General features: G+C 32.5%; 3 protein-coding genes across 3 annotated transcripts; 1 reads left to right on the top strand and 2 right to left on the bottom strand.

Moving 5' to 3' along the window:
• Window positions 1-133: 133 nt before the first annotated feature.
• LOC101248961 (FRIGIDA-like protein 2) lies at window positions 134-4,476 on the bottom strand. Its single transcript, XM_010320383.4, has 3 exons — window positions 3,349-4,476; window positions 1,371-1,543; window positions 134-1,272 (listed from the first exon to the last, which is right to left on the bottom strand). The coding sequence occupies exons 1-3, from the start codon at window positions 4,259-4,261 to the stop codon at window positions 358-360; spliced, it is 2,001 nt and encodes a 666-aa protein (XP_010318685.3). The 5' UTR covers window positions 4,262-4,476; the 3' UTR covers window positions 134-357.
• A 648-nt stretch (window positions 4,477-5,124) lies between these two features.
• On the bottom strand, window positions 5,125-8,491 carry LOC101249061 (mitochondrial protein pet191 homolog). The gene is made up of 3 exons (XM_004235820.5): window positions 8,285-8,491; window positions 8,098-8,202; window positions 5,125-5,552 (listed from the first exon to the last, which is right to left on the bottom strand). The coding sequence occupies exons 1-3, from the start codon at window positions 8,351-8,353 to the stop codon at window positions 5,511-5,513; spliced, it is 216 nt and encodes a 71-aa protein (XP_004235868.2). The 5' UTR covers window positions 8,354-8,491; the 3' UTR covers window positions 5,125-5,510.
• A 2,217-nt stretch (window positions 8,492-10,708) lies between these two features.
• LOC101249904 (uncharacterized) lies at window positions 10,709-14,000 on the top strand. Its single transcript, NM_001308289.1, is given in 10 exon segments — window positions 10,709-11,334; window positions 11,971-12,028; window positions 12,125-12,247; window positions 12,361-12,455; window positions 12,551-12,635; window positions 12,742-12,801; window positions 13,120-13,175; window positions 13,301-13,406; window positions 13,525-13,593; window positions 13,703-14,000. Coding segments are annotated over 10 exon segments (864 nt in total). The 5' UTR covers window positions 10,709-11,185; the 3' UTR covers window positions 13,766-14,000.
• Window positions 14,001-18,339: the final 4,339 nt, after the last annotated feature.

Raw genomic sequence — 18,339 nt, 5'->3', positions numbered from 1 at the left:
AAAAAAATAAGATCCAACAGCTCAATACGCAGTTGGTAAGTAAATTATTGGGTGCTTCCCTTCCCATCTTCAACTCCAAATAAGAAAATATAGCATTTTGAGTGGTAAATCATAAAAGCAAATACAATACAAGTTTCAACGGAATGGAGTACAAAAGGAAGGTTTTATATACCAGAGAAATTAATTTTTTCCTGGTAGATTATAGACATTAATATGCTAAGCCTACACAATTGGCCAGAGTTTTTAGTAACTAATATTCACAATTCTGAGACTGCCTTAACAGACCATATAGTAGTCACTTCTAAGGTTGGGTTTACAGACAAAAAAACTAAGGTGTAGTGACTGCCCAAGGTAAATCTATTTCGGCTGGTGCAAGTTGGATGAAGGATGAGCAGACGCAGCAGATGAAACAGTATCAACTGCTCGTACGCCACTGCTCATGTGTAATTCACTTGCTTTGTCAGTATCAGCAACCTGGTAGATATCAGATGCAAAACTCCGGCCAGCAGCATCACTGGATATGGCGTTTGGCAATCTTGTAGAACCTTCCGAGTATGGTGGTGACCTATAAGCATCAGTATGCGTAGTGTTTGGCAACCCTTTAGAGCCCTCCAAGTACGATGATGGCACATAAGCATTGCTGCATGAGGCCAGACTATCATTCACGGCTGCATTCCCGCTCCGATCATATAACTGATCAGTATGACTCCCTACTTGTCCTGGCGTACTATCAACTAGAGTCCCTCCATGACCTCCAGCATATGGACCTCCTTGCTGAACAACATCTGTGCCTGCTGATATACCTGCATGAATACCATTGCCACTAGGTGATATACCTGCTCCAGCTACACCCATGGCCACACCTCCCACAGTTCCTACAAGTGAGCCTGCAATATTCTCATGTATTAAGCCTGCAGAAGGCCCATGCAATACTGTTGAGGACACAGTATAACCATGAAGATGGCCAGTAGTTCGACCTTCTGGCAAAGTGTTATTGTTATTGACATGATCATCAACTCTTTGCTGTCGTACCCATGGGGGATTATATGAGCGTTTTGCTTCTCTATTTCTGAACCCTCTCGACGACTCAGTTTCATCACTTTTTCTCTTTCGTTCCGCATGCTTATCAAATCCACGAATTTCTTTCTCCAGGGCCATTATTTTCTCATTGATTTTCCACTCGGGAAGAAGTTTTGAAGGATCAATATCGTGGCATTTCAAACATTTGATGACAGATGTCAGATCATTCAAATGTTTCCTTTTTGCTTCATTCTGTACAACATAACAAAATGCATGGTTAACTTGAGGAGACCGTGAGAGAAATCAGAGAGGGGGGGCCTATCAGTGCTGGAATGAAATTAGAAAATTACCACAGCAGCAAGTGAACCTTCTGATTTTTCGTTCCTTTTCTTCAATGACTCTCTGGAATTCAGTAAAAATGATGTCAAAATTCTCCGAGGATTAAACCTGTCAATTCGAAAAGTGTAGGCAATATGAACAGCATCAACTTCCGAATTTTGCTTCACCATCCCTTCAATTATTTCTGTTACAAATTTACACAAACCAGTGTTAAGCAGGCAGATAAATTACAGCAACTACGCGACAAGGTCAGATGCAATACTTGGGATAAAGAGAAGGTATGAAAATATGCAAAATGAATCATATTAGAGCTAAAGGCTTCATCTCTGAAACAACAAACAATGAAAACAAACATTGAAAGGAGACTTGTAACTTCCAAGCAGATACAAAATTGGAAAAGGTCCTTGAATTGAACTTTAAGATTACCTAAATTGAGAAGTTGCCCCAATGCTGACTGCTTGATACTGTACATGTCGTTTTTTTATTTTAATCATTCAAAAAGCTTAGTTCATTTATCTCTCCAATAATGATGCTGAGAGTTCAACAAATACTTTAAATTTTGGTTATTCGAATTCAGACACTGAATATACCTCCATTCTGTATCTGTGTCACCGAGTCTCAAATAAAATTAGCATGGTCCTCCACCCATGGCTAGATATTAACAATTTTTAACACCACCAGATTGTGATTTGGCCTATAAATCAGTCATGTTCACATATAAGCACTTATTTGCAATAATAAACAACTACTAGTGTTATACAAACTTCTTTTACTTGTTTAGATCAGAAAAAAGTGAGGTCATACTTTTAAATTCATTGAAATTAGCTCAATTGGTTGAGTGGCTTCTAATATATATCAAGCGACACAATGAAGTGAATGAAGAAACAACAAGAAACTGTGTACAGACTTTGAAATTAGTTCAATTGGTTGAGTAGCTTCTAATTCTTACCAAGAAATGCATCTGAACCACCAAAAAATGAGCATTAGATCATCCAGGATCACAAACTTTATAAGCATGATCCGTCTGATCAACTAGCAACAGCGCAATATAGTACTACTATTCGAGTCACCGCAAGATTAGAAAGGGACATCCCTTATATTTTTCTGCTCGCTTGTATATAGTTCACAATTTCAGCACTTCCTTAATTCTGCAATTTCATTACAACTATACCATTTCTCAACCAAGAAAAATATTTTATCGTAAAAAGTTCTATGCATGAGATCTTAGCAAGGAAAGATATGATTATAAGCGTGACAGCTATGTTCTTATACAAAAATTTATAATCATGATTCATTGAGGGACAACAGTAGGAGGACCATAGAATATCTTGGAAGCTGTTGTCCTCAAAGACCTAAGGTATGGTCCAAAAGTACTAGCAGATGGGAATTCTGATGCTCAGACAACTATTTGTGAAAATCTAAGAAGTCCAACCAGTTACTCGGTGCTACCAAATAAAATAAAAATTGTCATCTCAGGTTGGATAAATGAATAGGATGAGAGCTCTTCATGTGTCTTTGGGGCGTGACGAAGGAAAGGACAAAATCCCTTTGAAGCTATTGAGAAGCAACATAAAATAGTGCAAGACACTAGTAAATAAAAGGGAAAGGATTTTGTTTGTTTGTTTGATAAGTACTCCCTCCTCACAATTTCTGTGGCACAGTTGAATTTCGAGAGACAACCAATTTTTTCTTGGTTCTTTATATGCCTTTTAAATATTTTAAATTATTAATTATTATAATTCATAGTAATTCCTATATAGTTTCCAAATATATATAAATTTTATTTCAAGAAACTCAAAGTTTCTATATCTGAATTCACATCAACATTCAGAATTTTGAATCTTGAAATTCCAACTTGTGTACATAAATTGGGACAGAGGTAGTATATTAGAACAATCCCAAAACTTATAAGTTGCTTCTAGGTAACTAGTTAGAGGACGTTCGATGCAAATGTAACTTATAGACAAATTGGATTGATGAAGAACATACCTGGAATCTTAGCCTTGAGGACATTTGATCTCCTGAGTGCACGATAAATCTTGGTGATGTGACTTATGAGAAGCAAATCCCTGATATCCTCATTGCTGAATCCTCCTGGAATCCCAAAACATCCCAGAAGCAATAGCAAACCCCGCGCATCCATTTCACAAGCCTTTCCTACACCTCCTTCGGCAATCATCCTCTTTCGCCATGCTAAAGCTGCCTTATCAGCTTCTTCTTTCACCTCTTTCTCAATCTCAACTTTGTCAACTCTCATCAATAAGAAGCACTCTAAAACTAATACAGCAGCCTTCCTTCTCCAGACCATGCGTGAATTTTTAGTATAAGAGTTTCTCCCCTGAAAATAAATTTTCCCCATAGAGTCCAGTACAAGCCTTGCCGGATGGGGCGAGAGCCTCAATGCCTTAGGGACTTCTTCGAGGAGTCTATTTGTATCTGAGACTCGCATCACCATGTACCTCCGAAGTTCACTACTATTCATTGATTTGCAGAAGCTTTCCAGTTCTGACCGATGAGGGAATTGCACTTCTTTGCTACGACTAGATTTCAGCTCCGAACTATGAGGGGATTTCAGTTCTGAACGATGAGGTGATTGCACTTCTTCGCTACGACGGGATCGCAGTTCTTCTTCTTCTTTTTTTTCTTTTTCTTCTTCTTCTTCTTCAGAGGGGTCAGATTCCCAAGATGATTCTGACTTTAGGAGTGGTTCTGTGGCTGGCGGTGATGAGGTGGGTAAAAGAGTACTGATATTAGTCGCAAGTCCGGGTATCACAGAGGGAATTATAGACCGAACGGAATTGATATGTTGGTTTAACTCGGTTAAGCAGCATTGCAAGGCTAAGAGGGAGTCGGAGAGTTTGCGGAGATTGGCACTTGAAGTTGCGGCATTATCTGCCATCATCGATGAAGGCGCAACGGACTTTCCGGTACCGGACTGGTGATCCACGGACGCTTCTTCCGGCAATCCTGATTCTTCCAGCGTCGTTGTTTTTGTGTTGTATGTGAAGTTGAATGGTTCTCTACTGAGCGCAATGATAACTGCTAAGGAACCACACAACTACACTGTCATTCCGTTTTTCTAAAATGGAAGTTAAATTTGTTCATTTTTATACTCCCTCCCTCCACATCTTTAGAGTCATATTTTCTATTTTAAAGTCAAATTATAAGTTTTTACGTTTTTCTTATTCTATAGATACGCAAAAAAAAAAAAAGTGTAGTATACTATATTTTGAATAATTTTTGAATTTTTATTTTTTTTATTTAAAATATCAAATCAATATAAAATTTAATTTAACTTAAAAAACTAGTCAATTTAACTTTAAAAAAACAACTAACAAAAGTGGACAGAGGGAGCACTAACTTTCATTTTAGAAAAATAAATATTATATATTTAAAATCATATTACAGTACAACTAAAAACTGGGAGTAAGAAAATATGGTAAACATTTGTTTGAAATTGGGTACTTCGAGTATTTTAATGGTCATATTTGGGTTTAACTATACCCATTAGGTGGCTCTTTCAGTGAGGTTACAAACAAATCATGTTCCATGTCTGGACAAACCAAATTGGTTCTACGTTGCTCACAAGTCACATACAAGCGCCTTACGAAAAGCATTTCAAAAGTGTCATTTTTTCTGTAATTTTGGTTGAAAAAGCAAGAGGAAATGGCACATTATTAGATAAATAGTGCAGGCATGTGTTGCACTTTTTTCGAAATCGAAAGAGCGCGGGGAGGGGGGCGCTTGAAAAAGAAGAGGAAAAAATAAATTCAAAGAGGATTTTATTCAATTGAGGACAAATAATCCCACCAAGAACTATGCTAAAAAATAGATAAACAAATAGTCTCTCCAGCATCGCACATCAGTGATACGTAAAACAAATTAATCATTCATGACGAAAAATGAGAGCTAAACCCTCTTCCACAATTTCACATCCAATATCAACGGTATTCAAAATTAAGAAGGGGCCGAAGCAACAGGTACAAAGTTTGTCAAGTAAAAGGTGTATCCAAGAAACTTGTATATGTGCGACACTGTTGCTGAGAAAATGGTAGATTGCAATTTGTACAGAACACTGCAAGTCTTCACATGCAGTCCAGTCTGGAAAATATCGTACTTCTCATTTGTGGAATTTGCGCCAGTCCTACCAATTAATAGCCTTTATTTCCACGAATTCGAGCTCTCATGTCCAGCTGAAAGAGAAAACAGTTGGTCAGAGGGAGTGTTGATAGGATGAAGATGCATGTCAATATCACAGTGCAAAAAGGGTACGTTGGATCAGGCTGAGAAGAAGCATGTAAACTTATCACAAGCATTTGTGGTTCACAACTTCACATGCATTATTAACTTAAACAATCACGTGTCATATCAGATCCTCCATCATAATAAAGCTCTATTTAGTTTTACTTCTGATAAGGCAATACAAGAAAGTTATATGAACAAAATCCAGTATTAACTAAGAAGAAGAATCTAGAATTCGTCACTATCTGACACCCTTCCTCAACAGAGACACAATGCTTTATAGTTTAGACAACTAAGCAAATCCATGAGATACCACCAAGGCCAAGAAAATAAATTATAGCATTCACGTCCACAACACCAAAATCAGAATTCATAAACTAATCCACAATGATCTCTCTCTTGCAAACAGCGCAAAGCAGTACAAATCTAACAGCAAATAACAACATAAATAGTGAAATCCCACAAGTGGGGTCTAGGGAGGATAGAGTGTATGCAAACCTTACCCCTACCTCGTAGAGATAGAGAGGTTGTTTCTGGAGGACACTTCAAACGGCAAAAATGAAGTAAAAAATTGCCAGTATAACAAACATTAGCATATCTGCATTAGATTTGGAACTTCACATAAGTGATCTATTCAATTTGATAATTACATAATGATTTATCCTCATATGGTATGTTGGTTGTCCAATACCTAATCACCGGTTTGTGCAAAAAAATATAGGCACCACTTTAAAAGTGATTATCACTAAAAGATCACGAGAAAATGGCAGGGATAGCAGAAGACCTTGTATTCAGGTCAAAAGCTTAAAGACACAAACAACACAGCTGTTGAGATTGATGTAACATCATTGACATCCTGAATATGATGGAATTAGGTTGAAGAATGAACTGAAATATGAGGAACATGAAATCATTTCCAGAATTCAAGTTCAGATTAAATCAAGCCACATAACCTGAAATTTACCAGTTACTATTCTCTCTGTCTTAGATTTTTTACATCAAGGATCGATAGAAGGTTATAGGTTACTGAGATAATCCTTATATTTTGTTATTCACTAGCCATGCTCCCTACTTCTTAAACCAATGTGTTCAGGGACAGTGATTTGACATTTTATCTGGTTAATATTTCCCCTATCAAATCACTACTCGCATATGCAGAAAGCATTGAGCCTGAAAAATCCAACTACTACCTTCAAACTCCAACTCTTTGGTTTTCCAAGCAAGCGTATTTTAAGTGATAGTAAGTAGTTTAAATTGGCCTAATCCGCCCACCGCACACAAAAAAGGAAAATATGGGACAAAGGATTGTCTTACAAAGCTATCAGTATAGCAATTATCATCGTCCCACAAAATTATATTTAGAAAACAAAATTCAGTTTTAAAATTATCATGTGATTGAAAAGACTAATAATAATAAACCTTATTGCTTGAAAAAAAAAAGAGATCACCCAGGAGGACTATATCAAAGTGGTTTCGACCAACTTACAGGAACAGAGGAATACCATCAAGGTGCCACTTGGAAGCACTTTCCATAAGAGTACCCCCACAAGGTGCTCAGATTAATTCTTGGATTTCTCCAATCATGGAACTTTCAGAAGAAAAATCTTTTGAGGAATAATCAACAAACTAACTAGCTTATCCTATCAATCATAACAAAGTGGAACACTCCTGTCTACTTCAAAGGATGCATTATCCATACCAGAGTCAAACATCACAAATATCCCTTCCATTTCAAATTTAACCTCGTGATTTTAAATTTGTGCTACACAGCAATGAACCTCTTGATATTTACTTTGTGCTACACAACAATGACGTTCGCTCTCTTGAGACAGAATGTTTCTCCTCACTTTGTGTTCCTATTTATGTGACCTACTTCCCATCTTGGCTCGTTCCAAAATTGTGTCGAGTTTTTGCCGAAGGAAAACATTCTCCATACACTTCTCAGTTCTCAATAGTTCTCTATTTACTATTTGCAAAAACGTGTTTCACCTACTGCCACCCCACCAAAGATCAAGGTATGATACAAGGACTATCTGCAAAATTCCTCTGGTTTAATATACAGGAAAAGCTAGGCGAAGGATGAAATCTGACCAGTAGGGTAAATTTTTCAAAAGACCTAACTGGAGTAATTGATGGGAGGGATCTATTTGTTAAAATATATCCAATAATCATCAATTGATCATACTCAATTATGCTTCAATCACACAATAATTGTAGTTGGCAATATGAATCCTCTCTAGCCACCTCTTTATATTCTTCTCTCGATAATACACCATATTTCCAGCCACACCTCGTAACTTTCCACAAGAATAACCATTTCCAAAGATCAAACTAGAGAAACTAATTGCATTAAGCAATGAGCAAATAACTAACTCTTCACAAATTTAATAGTGCAGAAGCAGGCAAGCTATACAAGACAAGTTCATCGAACCACTCGAATACATGAAGAGCAGGTAAAAAGATGTAAAACATATAGCAAATTTTGATAAAGTATACCTGTCCTCTCTTGCAATTGAAGTAGGTTTCCCTTAGTCCTACACATTCACTAGGAATACATGGACTCTTTTCTTTCGCGCATTCCCTGAAACTCTTCTTCTCAACCTAGAAGAATCAAACCACATGGCTCTTTCGATTTCAGAAATTTAAGTAAACAAATCAACGAGAAAAGTTAAAGAAAGGATACCTTAACGCAATCCGATTCGCTAAGACACTTGACCAACTCCACAGCAAGGCCCTTACAGGACTTCGCCATTTCTTCGATTAGTCTCTTCTTCTTCTTCTTCTTCTTCAAAAACCCCTCCTCCTCCGCTCTTTTGGATGTTTCCAGTCAACAATGGGGCGGGGGTTGGGAGGGTCGGGTCGGGTCTCTGAATACTTTGTGAAATTTTCTAATTGGGCCGTATATAGTACCTGGGCTTTACTAGGTAAACGAGGAGATAATTCAGCAGTTTGGCCACTTTTTTTGGGTCCCCTTTTTAATGTTTAGCCTTAATTTGAGATGCAATCATAATTTTAAAGTATTTTTAAAATATGGATTTGAATAAGGGAAGGATTGACTTGAAAATTTTCAAAATATGATTTATAGTTATAAATTCTAAAAACTATAAGACAATTCAATAATATTAAATAAACATACTTATTAATTTCAAAATTATGTCTTTATCATTGTCACAAATCATAGTCCTCTAAACAACTAATTTGATAGAAAATTATTATTTTATAATAATCTAATTAAGATGTTCTCTTAAAATCATAACACAAGCTTTTAATAAGAAAAACACAAATATTAGCTAATATAGCTCGTTAAATTATAATTAATTATATGAATTCATGAGTGCAAAAATTAAATAAATAATAATAATGGCAAAAGAGGAGAATTGTCATATATTAGCAAGAATTTACAAATCTATATTTAAAAAATGCATGGCATGCAAATATTATTCAATGTAGGGCGTTAGAAACCTTATAGATTGGCAAGTGTTTACAAAGTTGAAGAGAAAAATTATGTTAATTTGCAAGAAAAAATATCTAAAGTAAATTAATCAAAGTAATTATTAATAGAAATTTGTGAACTTATAGTCCACGGATTGCGAGTGATACAATCTTACATGAGAGGAATGTATATGCATAGAATAGAAATATATCCAAGCGAGAACATTTAAGAGAGTATATTTAACTAATTTCTCCTTAAAATCTATAGTGACTCTTAAAATTTAATAAAACAGATATAGTATTAGAGTTTGAAACGGTGGAAATGAAACTCCAAGAAAACTTGCTAATTTGAGAAGGAAACTGTATAAACTTCATGAATCCTTTTGTAATTCGAATTACATATTTTAAACTTTAGATATATTTTTTTAGTTATTCAATTCACAGGATATTTTTTTATTTGATAACTAATTCAAATATTATCATAACCAATAAACACAAATAACAAATACACCTACTCTTATAACCACTTTCTAGAAAGGGTGCTATGATAAAAAAAATGTCTAAAATAAAAAAACTAGTTACTAATAAGCCTATGAACCAAAATGTTACAACTATGAAACCGTCACAATCTATCATCATCATTCATATTTCGATAGCCTTCAAGACCGTTTATTAATCATGATATTTTTGAATGAATTAATCAAAAATTATTTTATTATAAAGAGATATATCACGTGTCAGATGTTCATAATTTATTTTCAATATATTTTATTTTAGTATTTTACTTTATAATTTATGATATCTTTATAAATAATTTAAATATCCGTATGTTTGACGCATATTAGATTCTAAATTTGATTTTAAATTTTAATTTGATCTCCAACTTTCACAATGCACAAACAGATACTTTAACTATTCAACTTTTAAATAAATAAACACATCAGTCCTACATGACACAATACATGTAGGACACCACGTATGACAAAAAATAATATGTAAGATGACATTTAGGACATATCTGTTTATTTGTTCAACTTTTTACAAGTTTAAGTGTCTATTTGTGTATATCCAAAGTTGAAGAACATAAATATAATTTTAAAAAGGGACGTCTATATATTATGCCTAAAATCGGAGAGGGAGAAGATATTGATATTTCAGCACGCGCTCTTTCAACATTCAGTCACATTGCCAGAAAGAGAAAAAGAGAGAATATTAATTAAAAATGGAACACGTCATAGGAGAAGATAATGAAGGTCCCATTTATGCTAGCCAATAGTGTCTCTATCATTAGTTGAGGAGGAGGTAATTTAAAATTATTTTATAACTAAAATTAATAATATTATTTTTACAATTTTCCTTGTCATTATTTTAACTTTTTGTAATTGCAATTTGAAAAAAATATTCTTTAGAGTCTATCGAAAATATACTGTAAAATTTATAAAATAAATTCCTTATGATCATTTCTTTTTTCGGATCTTGTTTATAATGATAATTTTAGTGCATTAAATTTTCTCTTTAAAGTCTATCAACGTGATTAATGTATGTGTTTCTTACGTGCTCCAATTTTCAATTGTAAAATTACATTAAATATGTTATTATATTTTTTATATGTACATATAAAATTAATTTTGTTATAATTTATGAACGGCATAACTTTATAGATTTTTCAAATAAAATAAAATGTGAGGTGGTAATTTTTATTTTTTATATAATAAAAAGGAATAAGTAAAAAAGATGAGGAAGTAGCTTTGAGGATCATTCATATCTTGCCCATTGGTTCTTTGGCTTGTCTCTCTCAATACAATCACAGCTTCACAACACTGCAAAGTGAGAAAAGGATGAGATAAAATTGAAGTAAATTTCTAAGGCTCAGCTTTCATCAACAAAGACAAACAAGGCCCATAATTTTATACCTTTTTACGTATATTATAAAGAGGACACCTTCCATTATAATGGCGGATACTACTAGAAGAACAATCAACACCATTGCTTCTTCTTCTCTTAAAATTTGCGTCTTTTCTTATCTTTCCATTTCCGTGATTCTCTTTGGTTACTTCCTTTACTAGTATACTATTTCACTAAGTGAAAAAGACGCAAACTTTTTTTCCTTTTATACAGCTTTTGTTCAATTTTTCAATATTCTTGAACTGATATGGCTGTGGCTATGGCTTCTTGTGGGAGCATTTCTGGGGTTTATGCTAATTTAAATGCAATTGAGAAAATACCCATTTCAAGTTCAGTTCTCTTCAGAGGTTCTTTTGGTTTGGATCCTGTACAGAGAATATGCCTTGTTCCCAAGAGGTAATCTTGAGTTTGTTTGACTAGTTGCAGACCCAACAAAGAAAATCTGTTGATTGATTTTTATGTCGAAATTTTAGTAGCTTAATTGATTGACTATTTCGATCATTTCCCTTTCCCCTATCCCCAATGTATTTTTTTAAAATTTGTTTCTTTTAATCTTTTTGATGTTAACTTTCTGTATCCCTAACCAGAATTATTAAAAGAAGATACTGTAATGGTTAGACAGATAATTAAAAATTAATTCCGAGCCCACAGATTGCACTGTGTGTCCTTTAAGGAATTTAATCCTTCAAGTACTTCCCAAGGTTTCGGGTTAATTTGATGGCTATCTGTTATGAAATCTTCATTTCAGAATTTTTGTTTTCTCTTTTAGCAGTATTGAAGTTTTTGTCTTGATCTCTGAAAACAGGTAGTGAAATAAAATTCCAAATCTAATAAAGAATTGTTGATTAAAATCGCGATACAAAGGAAATAATCATGGATTGGTAGAGCGTTTAGTAGTGGAAAATTTGCAAAATGATAATGACTGGAGCATCATCCCACTTTCTTAAAGTTCATAAATTTACTTTATCCTGGAATTTAAGTGCTTTGTGTTGCTTCGACCGGGAATATAATCTACATGTTGTGCTCTTTCAGATTAGCTTTTTCTGAGAGTACAATTATTCCAAAAGCATCTTCAACTGCAGCTGTTGAGGTATCTAATTGCATACCTTAATTCATTGAAATAACTTTTTCCCCTTGTTTTTGTTTACTAAATATTTTGTTTTTGATTGATGGGACTGGTAATCAGGGTGGAAGTTCCCAAGATACTGCTGTCCCAACGCCCAAAGTCATAATAGATTTGGATTCGGATCCAGAAACAACTGTAGTGGAGGTTACCTTTGGTGATCGCCTTGGGGCTCTTCTTGACACAGTAGGATTCATCTCCTATTGATTCAAGTCAATGCTATTGCTGGAAATTCTGGAGTCGATTAGGCAGAACATCTTTCTCTAGTACTGCCTAACTTTTACTGAATGTGTTTACAGATGACTGCACTAAAAAATCTTGGACTGAATGTTGTCAAGGCTAATGTCTATCTAGATTCATCAGGGAAGCACAATAAATTATGCATCACACATGCGTAAGTCATGTCGGATTCCTTTATGCTCTTATGTCATTTCTTGATCTAATTATATCTGGGAATTCTGATTGTTCTGTTATCGGGGATTTTTTCAGTTCTACAGGTAGAAAGGTTGAGGATCCAGAGCTGCTAGAAGCAATTCGATTGACAATTATCAACAATTTGATGGAGTTTCATCCGGTAGCACTGCAATTTCAGCCATCACACAGTGGATACTTGTTAAGAGTACCTCTGTGGTGTCTTTTATGGCTGCCTGCTTCTTCTTACTGCATAATTTCTGGTGCAGGAATCTAGCTCTCAGTTAGCTATGGGTGAAGCCTTTGGTGCTTTTCAACCAAGTCAAAAGGTTGTAAATCCTTTCTTCTTCTTTTTCATAATTTTCCATGTGCGGCCATGCTAAACAATCTTCCTATTCTTTGTGTATTTTATTTGGAACTTCTTGCTTTTACGTCTCATTATCCTTTGTTCCCTTCAAGAAATACATTATAAAATTAGTGATGCATCTTCAGCAGATTCTACTTAGGCTTGTATAGTGCTTGCTCAATAATTGAGAATAATGCCTCTACCTAATGCACATGATTGATGCAGAAACATCAGTAGTTTAATATTTTAAAAGTCTAATGTTAATCATTTATGTTTTGTTGTTTATTGTGCCAATTTTCAGCTAGATGTGGACATAGCAACTCATATCCATGTCTATGATGATGGTCCTGAACGAAGGTCCGTTTAATAATATTGTCATAGTTGTTGCTCTCAGACTAATGTTGATAAACAAGTAGCTTGGCCATAAGATGTCATTGCGTGCCTAACTTGAAAGACGATAGTAAAACATTGCTGTTTTGCAGCTTACTGTGTGTAGAGGCAGCAGATCGACCTGGATTAATAGTTGATCTCGTCAAGATCATTACTGAAATAAACATTGATGTTATATCAGGAGAATTTGACACCGAGGTCAGACTTTTACAGGGTTGTTTAAATCATATATACTTGAAGGATGAAGCTAGCTATACTCCTTGTGATGATTATGAATTAGTGGCCGTGTAGATTTAATACATCGATTCTGTTACAGGGACTGCTAGCTAAGGCAAAATTTCATGTAAGCTACAAGAACAAAGCTCTCATCAAACCCCTTCAACAGGTTCGCAATGTTGTTGTGTGAAAGCAATTTCAATGATTGTCATTGTCATATTTACCTGTTTGTCTCTTGTTACGTTTGGCTTGACAGATTTCAATCTGTAACCTTTCAGGTTCTTGCAAACAGCTTGCGCTATTACTTGAGGAGACCAACAACAAACGAGTCAAGCTTCTAATTCATCGCAGCATGAGAGATAAGACAATCAGTTGGCTTAACAATGCACTTTTTAACTGTCACTACAAAACGTATGTTGAAACATGCATGAAAAAATCTAGAAAAAAAAAATTATAATTTCATTACTGCTCTAACATTGTAAAATGCTACCATCTAATCATCGTCTTTGAATAAACATTTCCAAATTGGTAAGAGGCATTGATATATACAACTCAGTATCAGTTAAGGCTTATGAATCATCACTGCCCTGAAGTATGAGTTTTCAGCTTTATTTGAATCACTGAAATGGAGGGAACTTGCTCAAGAGGGCTAAATAAGTACTCTAATCTTCGATTGCTTTGGGAAAGACCAAAAAATAAATAAGAGTATCTAAAATAACAGTGTAAAATTTAAAAATTAAATCAATCAAATATTTAAATTATTAATAATGCTCTTATCATTTTAAAATTCTGAATCTACCTGTGTACGCGCGAGAAAGTTGAATGAATGAGTGGCTGATGAATTTTTGGTATTCGAAATTCATCAACTGAGAGAAGATAAGAGTGCAAGTTGGACCACTATTTTATGCCATGAAGGACAGATAAGTAGCCTTCATAATTAAAGCAAAATTGGAAATCCAAAATCTCTTTAGTCTTTTATATTATTTTTGTTAGAATATTTCCATCCAAAAGAGTTTAATTCAGAGGAACTAATTAATTGATAATGTGTTCTAACTGCCCAATATTAAATTATTTTCCTTGTTAATCAGTACGTTTCTCATTATTAATAATCACCAATTATCATCAACATCTTCCTTTTTCTTTTGGCTGATTTTTGTAATTTTCAGTTGTCTAGAATAGTTTGGTCAACTTATAATTAGTTTCACTGTTGGTGGATTTTTTTTTTATACCATATTTAGCTTCCACGATAAGTTTTAATATTCTTGTTAACGTTTGTTGATGATATTATAAACGTCAATAACATATAGTTTGTTTTGGAAAGAACTATACAATTTGATTTGACACAAAATTTAATAAAATAAAAAAAACTTTTCATTCTTTTTGTTCTAAACTAAAATAACGTCAAATATATCAAAATGTTTTTTTTACTTATAAATGAAACTATGATCAAGATCTCACTTTTATAAATGACTTTTTCTTTATAACATGCACCTATGTTTGCTAATATGGTAGGGGAGCCAGAATATATATATATATATATATATATATATATATATATATATATATATATATATATTGATGGAAATTATGATATAATTAATAATACACATATAAGAAGTAGAATGTTCTTGTGTTGTTGGTACAAGGCAGAGGAACTACCACAATATCAAGTTTTGAATCAAGTTAGAGTACTAAATTTTATTATTTTTATTTTAAATTTAGCTTAGAAATCATATATGGTGCATTCGAAGTCTTCAGATCCTGATTTTGGCAAAAGAGGAGGGTAGAGGAAAAGTGAATGGCTTAAAAAAGGAAGTTGAGTCGAATTTAGTTAGTCGTGATCAAATTATTTCCATTTATTTGACGATCTTAATAGTTTGGACTAGGGGTGTCAAATGGGCGGGTAGGGTTGAAATTAAAGTTATTACAATGGGTTGAATAGAAATTGGGTTGGGTCTTAACCCGCCCAAGTTTACTTTGAGCTCAAATTGCGCTAAAAACGGATTGGATCCTAACCCGCTCAATTTGACCCGATTAATCTCAATAATTTAACATATTGATATTTAACTTTTATAATCACAATTTGAATTTCCATTCAAGAATTTTTTGTTAAAAAGGTAACAAATTGATAAATAAATTCCAAAAGATGTTAAATAGATTATAATCCATGCCAAAAATATAGGAACGTATCTTAATAAAAGTTTTAAAACAGATTGAAATTGGAGATTGAATTGGGCTCAATTGAGAATTCTCTTCAAATGAGTTAAGCTTGAATGTGTTGAGATTGAAAGAAATTCAAATTATCATGAGCTCGACCCTTAAAATTCTGAGCGAATTACCTATGTTTAGATTATTTTTGATGCCCCTAGTTTGGACAATTACTGCATTCACATTTAAAGGGAAGAAAGAACCATAATTTATTGGTTAAAATAATAAATAAAAGGTTAACTTTTGAGTTTTAATCCTCCAATATATTCTTTATAATTTTTTAAATATATATTTGACTAATATTATCAAAGATGAATGTGGATGAGATAGCATTTGAATGACTACTCAAAACTTACTATAGTTGGCTAGAAAAATTCACTCTATTTATCTATAATTCAAAAAGCCGCACAAAGGCGAGATAGTTTACTTAAAAGAATTAAAATGGATCAATTATTAATATTTTATCTTGAAAGTTATTCAATCAATTTACTTAATTTTTTATTAAGTCTTTTATCTTAAGCTAATGCTTTATTAGAAATAAGTCAATAACAACATACTTATTTTAAGTATTTTATGACCATCTCGACTGAGTTTGATTGAAAAAAATACTATAAAATAAAATTTAATATTTTTCTAAAAAATTATCCTAAATTAAGAATTCACATGAGATATTATCTCAATGTCAAGATATAATGTGAAAACGAAAAGTAGACTTTCAAAACAATAATGAAGTTTAAAAAAATTAAGATGGGTGTAATAATTAATAACCCTAAGGGGGATCAACTATCCAACATAATTTCACAACTTTTCTCAATCTCTTTCATTTCACATACAAAAATAATTCCTTCATTATTTGCTAAACTCAACAACAAATTTTTCTGTTTCCATAAAATTGACCTATTGACTTGCTTTGCTTGTTAGTATAATAGTTAGTGTTGTTTAATTGGGGTATAATATATTATAATGAATTTAAATTTGAGAAAATGCACAAATACTCCCAAAAGGGGTATATATTCGTATTTCTGAATACTATTTAAATAATAATTTTGTACTTTCTTTGTCTTCATTTACTTGTTCATATTCATTTTTGTTTGTATTTACTTATTCATTTTGACAAATGAAGAAAGAACAAATTAACTTTCTATTATATCATCATTTAAATTTCTTAATTTTTTTTAGTTTTAATTCATTCTTTTTGAAATTATAATTAATAAGGATAAAATTGTAACTTTACTATGTTAATTATTATTATCTTAATATGTATATTATTTCTAAAATAAACAACTAAATAAAGACAATTTATGACATATATACACCAAAAATGAAAGCGATTTAGTAAAATAAAAATATACACTAACTCTGATGGTTTATTTGTCAACATATGGAATACATAGATTGATTTAATACAGACATTTATGTGATTTATTTTCTCAAAGAAGTACGTGAATGTTCTGTGAATTATGGATCGATTTCCCATTAAAATAAGATGAAAATGAAATTGAGAGCCTGTTTGGCTCAGCTTAAAAGCTGGTCAAACTGACTTAAAAGTTGGTTTTTGACTTATTTAGTTGTTTGACAATTCTCAAAATAACTTGTTCTAAGTAAAAAAAAAATTTATTTTAAGCCAAAAGTTGGGGTAGGGGTGTTTTTTTTCCAGCTTATAAGCTGTTTTAAGTTGACCACATTTTTACCTTTTTACCCTTAATATTTTTATACAATCTCCAAATTACCCACATAACCCTAACATCTCTTTCTTCTATTTTTCCCTTTTCACGTGTGGATGATAGACAATTACTATTACTAATGAATGAAAATAAAATAAATCTTAAATCTTTCAAGTGATCTATTCAAATTATATATTATTAAAATGTAAAATAAGTTGCACATATAACTTAAATAAAAATTTATATTCCTCTTATAAATAATTTGTGATAATAAAGAATTGTGTGAATGATAGACTATTATTATTACCTATGGATGAAACTAAAATAAAATCTTAAATCGTTCTTTGATCTATTCAAATTATATATCTTTAAAATCTATAATAAATTTATATTTCTCTTATAAATAATTTGTGATGAGAAAGAAATATGTGAATGATAGCAAAATATAATTATTTATGGCTGTAAAATATAAATTAATTAACTTTTATTATGTTAACAGCTTTTAAGGGTATTTCAGACATTTTGATTTAAAAAACTGTTTATCAGCACCTATTTGCCAAACACATCAACAACTTTTTTTTAACTTCATCACTTTTATCCAAACGCATAACTACTTATTTTAAAATAAATTTCAGCACTTTAAAAGTATTTTTTTAAAGCTGCTTTTATTAAGCTCATCCAAACGGGCCCTGATTGATGACTACTTGACTTAAGCGTAAAAACGTGAAAAGATTAGAAGAGCCAAATAACACATTAACTATTCCTTGTACTTCACTTTTATTTTTCACTTTTTTAAAATAATTTTTTAACTTGTCATTTTTTGTATATCATCAAGAGAAATAATATTTTTTTATATATATTTTACTTTCAATATCGTACAATTATTTTTTAAATTATTTTCCAAGGCATCATTTATAATAAGAGATAAATTTGATAAGGGAAAAAGACAAAATATCTTAAATTGTATTCAGATACCATTCGTCATATTTTTAGAACTTTAATATTTTTATCGTTTAAAAATTAGAGTATATATATTTTTTATA

This window comes from Solanum lycopersicum, chromosome 3, assembly GCF_036512215.1.
Source record: "Solanum lycopersicum chromosome 3, SLM_r2.1".
NCBI classification, from domain to species: Eukaryota; Viridiplantae; Streptophyta; class Magnoliopsida; order Solanales; family Solanaceae; genus Solanum; species Solanum lycopersicum.
The sequence above is the reverse complement of the archived record's forward strand: the minus strand, read 5'-3'. Positions and strand labels throughout refer to the sequence as shown.